The sequence below is a fragment of the Eptatretus burgeri genome, chromosome 6 (genome assembly GCF_056783735.1).
Source record: "Eptatretus burgeri isolate ZD-2024b chromosome 6, Ebu_testis_v1, whole genome shotgun sequence".
Classification (NCBI taxonomy): Eukaryota; Metazoa; Chordata; class Myxini; order Myxiniformes; family Myxinidae; genus Eptatretus; species Eptatretus burgeri.
This window is the reverse complement of record NC_140966.1, coordinates 103,480,310-103,493,045: the sequence shown is the minus strand read 5'-3', so window position 1 is coordinate 103,493,045 and position 12,736 is coordinate 103,480,310. Positions and strand designations below refer to the sequence as shown.

Genomic DNA, 12,736 nt, shown 5'->3' with positions numbered 1-12,736 from the left:
AAAATCATGGAAGCATGAACCAAAAACGATCGTTGAAAATGAAGACATCGTGCTCCACCTACGAACTGACCATCCTATAAAACGTGAACATAGAAAAAAGCATTGCAACCAGACGTAGGTCCAAAAAGGAAACTAGAACGGCACTCATGGAGCGCATCGTCTCGCCTCGCACATTCATTCTGAACAAAAATACCATCATTAACTGAACACGCTACTATTGTGGCTCACTGCTATTATGGCCCATATACCCATAACATCCACACTCCCTATTATGTCACATAGTTTCTTGGTATGACTTATGAACATCATAAATTTAATTCATCACTCCCATCGGGTCATAGATCAGATATATGAAGTTTCAGATTTTTCAGATAAGGATTTCAATTCAACCGAGTATGGCTGGAATACCACTTTACTGATGATGTCATTGTTATCGCCATACATTCCCCATGGGGAGTTGATGACATATACTCAGTTTCAAATTTTTTTCGTAGAGCGGTTTCGGAGAAAATTATGTCCAACTTTATTCCTTTAATCCAACATTGGCTGCCATACTAAGTAAACCATGACGTCACATGTTGCATAAAAATATTCTGCAGAGTCCCTCCCATACTTAAAGTGTTTCACATCGATCGGACAAGCGGTTGCAGAGAAAACCAATATTAAAGCGAAAATATACAGATGTGGATACACACACATGCACACACACACACACACACACACACACACACACACACACACACACACACACACACACACACACACACACACACACACACACACACACACACACACACGAACACTTTGAGACGTGGTGGTTCTCTGTTCCGTCTCCTGAAACTCACCCACGTGTGGATAGAAGAGTCAACAACAACTTGATACTCCCATAAATTTTCACGTAGACACACATATGATGGTGCATACTTTGAGACCTGGGAAGGCTCTGTTCCACCTTCTGAAACCAGCAAATGGAGATGACTACTAACAACACACTTGCGCACACACAGAGACAGGGGCATTGCAATAGTCTCGCATCCCTTTTGGGGCAAGACTAACGAGAAAGCATCCAAAAATGCAAAGCTCGTCTGTATCTGCTTTGTACTCAAACTAAACTTGACGAAAACAACAGCTGAAAAAAGAAAGTAAAATATATTAATTATTTTCTCCATATTCTCATAAGAAAAGTTTAGTGAAAACTTTACAAATGCTCAAATAGTAAAAACATTATGACCTGGACAGACAGACGGTGAAACAAACAAAAGTGGTTTTGCATCAATAATGGGAATAAAAATATGTGGGGTTGACTTTTTTGACTATGACCTAATTTTTTTTTTTTTTTTTTTTTTTTTTTTTTTTTTTTTTTGTATACCTTGGTCGAGGCTCGTATGAGAGCTAACACACAACTCACAGCAAGGAGGCATGAGACAAGAGGGGTGGGAGTGGAAGGGACAAAACATTGGGGAACAGACACAGGTGAACTGTGGAAGGGAGAGGGATGGGGATGGGACGGGGAACATGGCGAAGAGAAGATGGACATTACAGGGACTTTCAGGAAGGAAAGCAGGAGAATTGAAGGAAGTGGGCTTGGGTGGATTATCGGGGGTAGAAAAGATCGAGGATTTGGATGGGGGGAAGATAAGAGGTGGTGGTGAACAGCTGTTTTGAAAGCCTGGAGGGAAGAATGGGAAAGAATAGAGTGAGGAAGTTTATTCCAAAGGCGGGAAAAAAGAGGAATGAAAGAGTGAAGATGAGCAGTGATTCGTGATTTTGGTAGTTTTACCAGAAGGGGGTTGTTGGCGGACCTTGAGCGCCCTGTGGAAATGTGGTTGGGACAAATCGCAGAGAGAGCAGGGGGGCAAGGCTGGAGAGGAGTCGGTAGAAGACAGAAAGACCACCGACCAACCTGCGGTGATTGAGTGAGAGGCCCAAAGACTCAGCTTCATTGCGGGAGATGCCAATGATCTTAAAAGCCCTGGTTTCGACAGCGTGAAGTCGAGAAAGGTGGGAGGCAGGAGCACCAGCCCAGAGGGGAGAGCAGTACTCCATCAGGCTACGGACAAAAGCTTTGTAAGTAGTCAGGAGCTCAAGAGGGCCGAGGAAGGACTTTGCACGACGGAGGATTCCTCAGTCGGCGACTGGCTTTTGAGGCAAGGTTGGAAATGTGACTTTCCCAGGAAAGGTCATAGCAGATAGTGAGACCCAGAAGCTTGAAAGAAAAGACTTCTTCCAGAGGATTGTTGAGAAAGTGGATGGGGGGGTTTTGTAAACGGTCCTTTCGAAGAGACATCGTGAGAGTGTGAGATTTGTGTGGATTGAAAGACATGTTCCACGTGTTGGACCAGTTTGTGATTTTATCCAGATCTGCAGTGAGCGAAGAAGCTGCTGCTTGCCGGTCTGAGGGATGACAGATGGTACGGCAGAGGGTGGAGTCGTCGGCAAAGAGAAATAGAGGATTTTCCAGAGAGTCCGAGAGATCATTGATGAAAACCAGAAAAGAACAGGGCCCAGAACGCTACCTTGAGGAACTCCAGCCTGCACAGGAAGAGGGGATGAAAGAACTCCATTTAGGGCCACACGATGACTGCGACAGGAGAGGAAGTCTGCGTAGCCATGAGTGGAGATGGCCTTGAATACCATGGGAAGAGAGTTTGGTGAGTAGGGCAGGGTGCCAGACTGTGTCAAAAGCACGTGATATGTCCAGGGATACGGCTCGGATTTCCTGTCTGGCATTGAGGACCTCCATCCATTGATGGGAGAGCAGTAGCAGCATATCCAGGGTAGAGTGACCTGGTCTGAAACCAAATTGATGATTGGAAATCAAGCCATTGGAGAAGAGGAAGGATTTCATGTCTGAAGCAATGATGGATTCCATAACCTTGCTGATGATTGGGAGAAGGCTGATTGGTCTGTAGTTACAGGGATCTGTTTTTGCACCTTTTTATGCAGGGCAGTGATGTTAGCAGATTTCCAAGCAGATGGCAGATGACCTTGGGAAAATGAGAGGGTGAATAGAACAGAGAGAGGGTGAGCAAGAGCAGAAGAGCAGGCTTTGAGGACACGTGGGCTGATGCCGTCTGGACCGGTTGCAGAATCTGACTCGAGGTTTGAAAGCAAGCTCTCCACCTTGTCAGGAGAAAAGGATACAGAGTCCAGGGACAGTTGGGTGCGACTGGGTAAAGTGGGTAGAGATAGTGATGGGTTTGGGACACAAGATTTAGCTGCAAACACCGAGTTTAGACATTCAGCTTTATCACGTGTGGAATCAGCAGTGCGGCCATTTGAGGTAAGGGAGGGGATGGAGGGGAACATACACCAGAAACAGATTTGATTAAACGCCACCAGGATTTTGAGGAGGGAGAGAGGTTTGAGAGTTCAGACTTGAGATGAGAAAGATGTTGTTTTCTGGCTCTCCTGAGGGTAGATACACACTTGTTCCGAGCTTTGTGGAAAGAACTGAGATTGCCCTCAGTTGGGTTTGCTTTCCATGAGGCAAAGGCAAGTTGTTTCAGGACAACTGCCTCACCACAAGCTTCAGTAAACCAAGGGCGGGAGGAAGGGTAAGACAACTGAACACGAGAGGGGATAAATCTGTGCATGAGGGAGAGCAAGTTTCTTTGAAAGAATTCCCAGGATGAGTTGTTTGAGAAAGTAGTGATAGGAGACCAGTCTGTAAGTTTGATGGCTGTTCGGAGACCCTGCCAGTCGGCTTGAGTGAAATGCCAGACTCGACGGCGGTGAGGTGGTTCTCTGATGACAGCCAGAGAGATGTCCACTTTAACAAGGACGTGGTCAGAAGAACCAATTGGAGCGAAGGAAGAGCAGCAGATATTGTCAGGGAAATTTGTCAAAATCAGATCCAGAAGAGATGGAGTACCATTGGTTGAGATCCGGGTCGGGAAGTTGACCGATTGAGTCAGTCCCAATGAGTCACAGAAAGCTTTTGCTGATGTCCCATGGCAGGTGAGAGAGGTACCCACACCTAGCCAACTGGCGTGATGACAATTGAAGTCGCCACATAAGAGGAAGAGAGAGTTTGGATGAGAAGATAGAAGATGGTCCATGTTTTCGGAGAGTGAGGTGTAGATGGAGTCATCACTGTTCGGTGGACGGTACAGTACACATATAAACATGAGTCATGACTAAACATGAGTCATAATTTTAAGGTCATGACCCAATTATATACATTTTAACATTTTTCACACAAAGTTGAAGGTTTGTTTGTCTGATCAGAACGAAATTGGCCTCTCTAAGTAGCCTAGACCAAGCCGCATTTCCCCTTAATTTACATCATACCCTTCCGGGTCAAAGGTCAAGGTCAAGCGGCAATCTGAAATAAAAAAATGTGGTGTCCCTTGAGAGACAAAAAAACACACACACACCTCATCCATTTATAGTGGAGTCTTAAAGGGTTTACTGGGTCTTTTGGGTCCTTGGGGTCATGACTTTTTGGGGTCTTTTGGATATTTGGGTTCTTTTTGGTCCTCCTGGTCTTTTGGGTCTTTGGTGTCTTTTGGGTTATCTGGGTCTTTTGCGCCTGAGGAACATTTTGGTCATGTGGGTCTTTTGGGACTTTGGCGTCCTCGGGGTCTTTCGGGTCCTCGTGCTCAAATCGATTTTCACTTTGACTGGACTCTCCAGAGATTGCTCCACAGAATTGTATTCAGTATTTTGTGCCAGTAATCGAGATTCACAGTGACGCTCGTCCGAAGCAGCTGCGATTGACGTGAGCGAAGCATTGGCTGTACTTGTGCTGCAGGTATAGATGGTATCCATTGTGCATTGAATTGCTGTATTTTTTGAATTGCTGGAAGTTGAATGTTAAGGTCATCCAATCTGAAGGGGGTTGGGAAGGAGAGTTTGGGTTGGTGAGGGGTGGTGGGAGGGGAGGAGGGGTTGCGAAAGAGTTCTCATGGTCAAACGATCTGAAGAATTCCTTCAATGTAACGGCTGCCCGATTCGGTGTCCATCAATACATAGAAGACTGATTGGGTTGTATATTTTCGTATATCTTCAGCAAAATTGTTCTTCATGCTTGAATCATATTATAGTGAAGGGGTTGTTGCATTTTATTTTATTCGCTTACTTAGATTTAGCTGATGGGGAATGTGCTTGTTGAGTTTGTAATTGAGTTCTTTTACAGATCCGATCCACATTGTAAAGGTTGAACATGAAGAATTGGATGCCTTGGATCATAAAGGTGAGGAATGAGTTGGTTTTCCTTCTTTATTAGCAGATTCATTTTTTAAGCTATCAGCAATTGAAAATATTACTCATGCTGTTTTTTTATTTTTATTTTTTGAATACATAGTTGAGGTTCGTGGAAGAGCTAGTACAGTAATCTCGGCTCGCCGTTTATGCTGATGACTCAACCCTATACACTACTTATCCTGGCTCCTTGCCAGTCCCTCGCTGTACTGCAGTTAGAGCAGAGTGTGGAGGGCTCTTGACAGAGGAGTCCAAAAGTGAAGACCCACTGGGCCAGTTACTTTGAGCAGCTGTACCAGGCTGACCCACCAGCTGTTGAGTTGGATGTCAGGGGTGTTACTATCCCTATTGCTGACCCTCCAATCAACTGTAATCCACCTTCATTTGTGGAGAAACAGGCTGCGGTGAACCGGTTGAAATTGGGTCAAGCTCCTGGGATCTGTGGCATCCATGTTGAATTTCCAAGGCTGGTGGAAATGCTGTACTCATGTCATTGCATGCATTTATCCTCTGCATGGAACACAAGCATCATCCCAACTGACTGGAAGAGGGGCTTTTTTGACCTTCCTTGGAAAGGGAAGGATGATCGCCAGGACTGCAACTACTACTGAGGGGTGATGCTGCTCTCTTGATGCTGAATCTCATGATGCTCATCACTCTGAGGAGTGATGCTGAAGGAAAGCCTTTGCTCGAATAGTTCTGCATAAGGTTCGCCACCATCTGCTTGAGCACCAGCACCCAGAGCAGTCAGGCTTTACACCAAAGAGGTCAATGATTGACCATATCCTTGCTCTTCGGGTCCTCATGGAATGCAGACGAGAGTTTTTCGGCAGGGGCTCCAAACAGCCTATGTTGATCTCTGCAAAGCATTCGATTCGGTGAATTGGGATGCCCTCTGGAGGACCATGGGAGTGTGGCACTCTCAGTACCTGTGCAGGACGACGAAAGTCCGAGTCTTCAGGTCCTTGGTGCTTCCAATCGTGCTCTACGGATGTGAGACTTGGACTCTGACCAGGGATCTGAGATGGAGACGTAATTCCTTTGGTACCAGGTCTCTTCGGAGAATCCTTGGCTATCGCTGGTCGGACTTTGTGTCCAACGAGCGGTTGCTGAGAGTGACTCAAATGAGATTTGTTACCTGCATAGTCCGTGAGCATCAGCTGCGGCTGTATGGACATGTGACTCGTTTTCCTGATGTTGATCCTGCTTACTAGATTCTCTCAGCGAGGGAGCCTCGTGAGTGGAGGAGGCCAATGGGCCGACCACTTGCCTCGTGGTTGCAGTAAGTTGATCAGCATCTCAAGGAGATGGGGATGGCCAGGCATCTGCCTGTGGGATGGTCAGACGAAGACCCCTGGAGTACTGATGGAAAGTGGATGTAGCAATGTGCTGCTCCGGTGCATGCTCCCATACCTGGCCTGACCTGACCTGACCTGTTAACCTTGGTAGGCCATGATCTGGAATCATCTCTGGAACCTCTCTCGTTTCAACGTTCTGTGGCCTTTGTCTCTTCTGCAGGTACTATAATGGAAAATGCCTTTCACAACTTGTCACTCCTTTATATACATTACCATCAAGCACTCTACACATTTTGCAGCCTCTGCACACCCCAGACTGTCTGTGTTCTTAAGGTCAACACAATGCAATATTCCTTAAACAGTCTGATTCTTTTGTTTTTTCCCATGCACTGCCAAACTCTGGAATTCCCCTCTTGCATCCTGTGTCCCAGCAACATACAACCTTTCCCAGTTTAAGAGAGATGTGAATAGGTATCTCCTTTCCAGTGATTACCCTTCCCACAATTTATTTTGTGTAGCTTCCACCTTCGAGTGGCCTTTTGATCTTGTGATGGGCCAACTCCCCAAAAGAAAGTAGAAATGAGGGGGGGAGATCAACAGCAGGGTTGAAGGATAAAGTAGAGGGTGACATGGAAAAATGAGGGAAATTGGGAGGAAAAAGAGATAGGGTGGACAAGATAGAGACACAGAACTCTCAAGAAGGAAAAACTGGAAGTTTGAAAGGAGGTGGGCTTGAGGGTGGATAGTTTAATGGGTGTAGAAAAGATCATGGATTGGATGGGGGATGATGTGAGTGGTGTTTAACAGCTGTCTTATAGACCTGGTGGGAAGAATCAGATTGAAAAAATGTGGAAGTTGATTCCACAGGTGGGGATAAAAGAGGAACGAATGAGTGGAGGTGAGCAGTGATTCTGGATTTTGGGAGTTTCACCAAAAGGGGGTTGATGATGGAACACGTTCACCCTTAAGAAATCTGGTGGTGGGAGTGGGGGACAAAGCACTGAAATAGCAGAGGATGCAAGACCAGAAAGGAGGTGGGAGAAGACAGAGAGACAACTGACCTGTCTGTGATGCGAAATTGATCGGCCCATGGATTCAGGTTCAATGCAGGAGATTCCAAAGATATTGAAGGCCTTGGTTTCCATGGCATCAAGCTGAGAAATTTGTGAGGCAGTGTTGCCAGGCCAAAGAGAAGAGCAGTGTTCCATCAAGCTGCGGATGAAGGCCTTGCAGATGGATTGGAGTTCAGGTGTGCCAAGGAAGGACTTTGTACGATGGAGAATTTCCAATCAGCAACTGCCTTTGGAGGCCAACTTTGAAATGTGGTTTACCAAAGAAGAACATGGCTGATAGTGAGACCCAGGACTTTGAGTGACAAAAGTTCCTCAAGAGGATTGCTAGGAAAGTAGATGAGAGGGTTTTCCAGATGGTCCTTTTGGAAAAAGATAAAAATGTGAGATTTGTCGTGATTGAAAGACAACGTCCAATTGTTTGACCATCTTGTGATTTTGTCAAGATCTGAAGAGAAGGAAGAGGCTGCACCCTGCCTATCTGAAGTTTGAGAGATGTCACGGCAGAGGGTGGAGTCATCGGCAAATAGATAAAGACGATTTTTCAGTCAGAGAGTTCTTTCATGAACATTAGGAATAGGACTGGGCCCATAAGGCTGGAATGCCCCAAGGCATCCCAGCCTGAACAGGGAGAGGAGACAAAAAGATTTTTTGAGAGCCACATGTTGGCTGCGAGTGTCGAGGAAGTCAGTAAGCCATGTGTGGCGTTGGCATTGAATGCCAAAGGCAGAAAGTTTGGAGAGTAAGGAAGGATGCCAGATTAAAAGCATGAGATATGTCCAGAGAGACAGCCCTGATATCATGTCTGACATTGAGGGCCTCAATCCATTGTTAGGAGAAAAAGCAGTGAAATAAGTGAATATTTTGTTTTATCATTGGCTGTGGTGACATCATGGCGATCCTGAAGCAGAAAGTTGACTTGAAGTGTCGTGCTTTTCAGTCGGAATTCAGAAAGTCAGAATGATTAGTTATCTGCATATGTGCTGTTTAAATTGAGAACAAATCACGAAGCATGTATCTAGCATTAGCTGTTACGGCCCTCAGACAAGGAAAGGTTCCGCACCTCTGGTATATAAGAAAATTTGTGTTGAAACTCTCAATGAGGAAAAAAACCCCAAAATTATATTCATGTATGTGATTTGTTACCCCTGCCCCCAAACCTTCTGCCCTCCTCAGGCAGTCAAACAGATCCTGTTCAGAAGAATTCTGACACGAGTGTCCCAGGCTGTAGTCCTAATGTCCAAGAAAAGCAAGAACAAGAAAAGCGACTCCACATAGAAAAACAGCAACTATCCACCAACAAACCTCAACACAGCTTGAATTGCACAAGAACTGATCGCGGTGATAAGCTGAGCGAGCATGGAGAAAAATCCACGGTTGCTGAAAAGCCATCCCCCACATCAAAGCTTTTGCAAAGGAACCTGAACAAATACATGGTGGAAAAACCCTACAAGTGCAAAATTTGCAACAAATCGTTTTCAAAACCATGTCTCTTGAAATACCACGTGCATATTCACACTGGAGAGAAGCCGCACGAGTGCACAGTTTGCAAAAAATCATTTTCACAGTTGAGTAATTTGAAACGACACGTGAGACTTCACACCGGAGAGAAACCCTTTAAATGCAACTTATGTTACAAGACATTTCAGCAATCGAGCAATTTGCAATCTCATGTTGGAGGTCATACTGGAGAGGGACGCTACAAATGCGCATTTTGCACAAACACATTTGTACGATCAATCTGTTTGAAATCTCATCTTATAATTCATACCAGATTGTGGGATTAGGAAAGGTGACACACCTACTATTTATGGATAATTTAAATGTCCGCACCAAACGATGACAAACTGGCAAAACAACGAAAACTAGTAAATTGGAACTCCAAGTGCACAGTCGTCGCAAGTAAAACCAACACAAAAGGACAACGTAAATATCGACTTAAGGAGGTAGAAAACGAAGCTTCATATAAATACCTCGGGGAAGAAGAGGGCCACTAAATGTGTAACAAACAATTGCCAATGAATACCTGTGTTGAACAAAGCTAATCGTAAAAACACACCTCTCCCAGATAAAATCAAAGGAATAAAACAACTCACACAACCAATGTTCCAAGACAGTTGGGAACTTAATTGACCACAACCAGAAATAAACATGCGAGATGCCGAAACAAGGAAACTCTTCGATATCCACAAACTGTTCTACAAAATCCTGTGCATCCAGAGAATGTACTGACTGAGATGAGGAGGAGGTGGTGGCCTGATGGAGCTCAACCAAGTGCACAGAATAATGACTGTAGTTTTGGTTGAGAAGGTGAAAAGCTCAATGGACTGCCAAATCCAATTTGTACACAAAGACAACAAGCCAGAGAAGTAATCTCTAACTTACCGTACCTTGCAAATAATTTCCAAGAAGTGTGAATAGAATATGTGACACATGGAATCGAAACAATGAATACAACCCCAATGAGTGCAAATTTGACAAAGGAACAGTATAAAGCAAAATATCAGCAAATATACACAAACAATTGGGAGAACCATGAAAAAGCAGGAAGTTATAAGAAGAGCTGGACAGTTTGGGGATAGACAAAAAGGCTCATTGGAGTGGCTAAGAAGAGGTCAGCTTAACTTGGATAGAGAATGTCTAAATAAATGTTCAAGACCAAGGACACTATACCATTGCTTTTAAGAAAATGGCAGGATTGAGTCAATTGGACGATTGTAGGTTCTGCAAGGTTGAAAGAGAAAACACTAATCACATTCTCTCGGGATGTACAAAACTCATATCAGAACAGTTGTACACACAAAGGCACAGCAATGTACAGAGTAATCCACCGGCGCATTTGCAAAAATTTTAATATCCCAGTCTCAGAAAAATCATGGCAGCACGAACCAAAGGTGATCATTGAAAACAAGGAGGTCATGCTCACCTAATCTTACCTAACCATCCTATGAAGCGTCCACATAGAAAACAAAGTATTGTGACTGGATATAGTATTCGGTTCCAAGAAGGAAATAATGGCATTGCTAATCGAGGTCTCTGTTCCAACAACTTTGGTCGAAATAACGCAGAAATTTGAAAAATGACCAAGTATCAGGATCTGAAAAATGAAGTGTAAAGAACCTGAAAGCGGAAGAGTGCCGACATAGTGATATAGAAGTATCACACTGAGATTTCAAAAAGCTATTATAACCACGGAATATTACTTAGAACAAACTAAAATTGGAGACTGTCCGGGATTTCGTGATGATCCTGAAAAGAACCCTCAGAACAAAAATATGAAAACAACTAAACTCCTTATAATGTGATCATTTACCAAATAAACAATAGTGATCAAACGGTGGCCTCTTTATACAGGTTATGTGGCACCCATTTTATTTTCATTTAAATTGGATATTCATGTTTTATGCGTGCACATCATTCACTATCATTAATATCTTGTTCAAATTCATCTAAAAAAATTTCCCTGTTACAGGACATTGAACTGTGTTTTGATGGGGTATTTTTGCACGAGGGTACATTTATTTATTTTTAACAGTATTTTTAATAAGTGTGGAAGTTGTATATATATATGATGGGGAAACAGAGACAGATCAATTCACTGACATTTTTTGAGATTTCTTACGTTTGGACTTTGGACCAATGTACACTGTATTATCAACATCACAGCGGAGTCGTATCTCACTTGGCCCTAAAAAGGCATAGCCCTAAAAAGGACCATTGGGTTAAACAATTGGATTGATTTCTAAACTTAAAGAAATCAAGCACTGTCTTCTGCTTGCCTATATTAGCATGGCTTGGCACTCCGCCTTGACCTTCTCCTCAAAGTTCTTACAACATCTTAGACGTGTCACTCCTGGGAGATTGATCAGCTGTCTGTGCCATGGGCCTCTATGTGAGAACCGTCTGGGGATATACAACAAAAACAACTTCAAATTGTAAATATTGCAAATAAAATCTGTGCAGCTGTGTCTTGTATCAAAGACTACTTTTGTGCTGTGTCAGTCTCCTCTCTTTTGCAATGGTTCCCCAAATTTGTTCGGCAGCAGGTTCACAAAAGGTTCATTATGTATATATGTGTATAAATATATATATATATATATATATATATATATATATATATATATATATATATATATATATATATATATATCGGAGATCATTTTTTAGGTGATTTCCATTAGCGGAGATATTTTGACGTCACAACTTTTTTTTCTCGGAGGAATTTTCAAAATCGGAGATGGTTACTGTCTGCGCAGGGTATTTTTACATGTATATGCCAAGTTTCAGGAAGTTTCGATGAAAACTGTAGGCTGTGAAACAAAAAAGTCCACAAGAAGAAGATTAAGAACAACAACGTGAGTAAAACTTAGAGATCCTCCACGAGGATCTAAAAATAAACAAAGAGAATATACTTATCACTATTCTTCACTTAACAATTAAACACGAGACAAGGGTACTCAACAAATCATTCAGGGGGGAAAGAAACCTGGTCTTGGCTAACCAAGGTAGAAGTCGTCGTGCGTCCAATAAAATTTCCCAAAATGTGTGAGCGTGCCTTGGTCTGCTGCCAGAGCCCTGCCTCACCATGCACCCACCCGCAAACGGGCTCAAATACCAATCGACGTCAAGTCGTCACCCCCAGGGACCAGGGACGCCAATAATCAGGTACGCCAAGAGCAGATACCGAGCAGAACCAGCAGGAATGGTCCAACCGTCAGGAGCCAATCCAGAGCTGTAACCAACAGGCAGTTGTAAGGAGCTGTCAGGAACCGTAAGGAGCTGTTGGCAACGGTGAGGAACCATAAGGAACTGTCACCAACTGTAAGGAAGACAGTCCTCCCATCCTTTTTATAGGCGACCAGTGTGGGCGGAGCCTCAAGCAGACTTCAGCCAAATACAGCTTGCCTATTGCCGCATTGTTGCACGTGTCATCCAACCGTCAATCTCGCGATCATCCCTTCCTTACCAGAGTGAGACGCAACCCCCAATCAACACAGGCCCGGTCCACGACGCCACGTTTGGGGTGCTGGATGGGCGGCCATTTGCCAGAATTGCTGAGTGAAAACGTGGGGCACTCACAGGATGTCAACGGCAGCCATCGCCTCCCCGTTCGGCTGAACACGAGCAGGAACCAACTAGCGACCATGGAGCTGCCGAACGGGG

General features: G+C 44.1%; 1 protein-coding gene across 4 annotated transcripts in view; it reads left to right on the top strand.

Annotated features, from left to right (window-relative positions):
- LOC147025500 (uncharacterized) overlaps positions 1-12,736 on the top strand; it is a 186,633-nt gene that overhangs the window by 45,464 nt on the left and 128,433 nt on the right. For all 4 annotated transcript variants that reach the window (XM_085886971.1, XM_085886972.1, XM_085886973.1 and 1 more), the window contains one exon: positions 5,141-5,197. In XM_085886971.1, the coding sequence (XP_085743097.1) occupies positions 5,141-5,197 (57 nt within the window). The remainder of the gene's footprint in view (positions 1-5,140; positions 5,198-12,736) is intronic.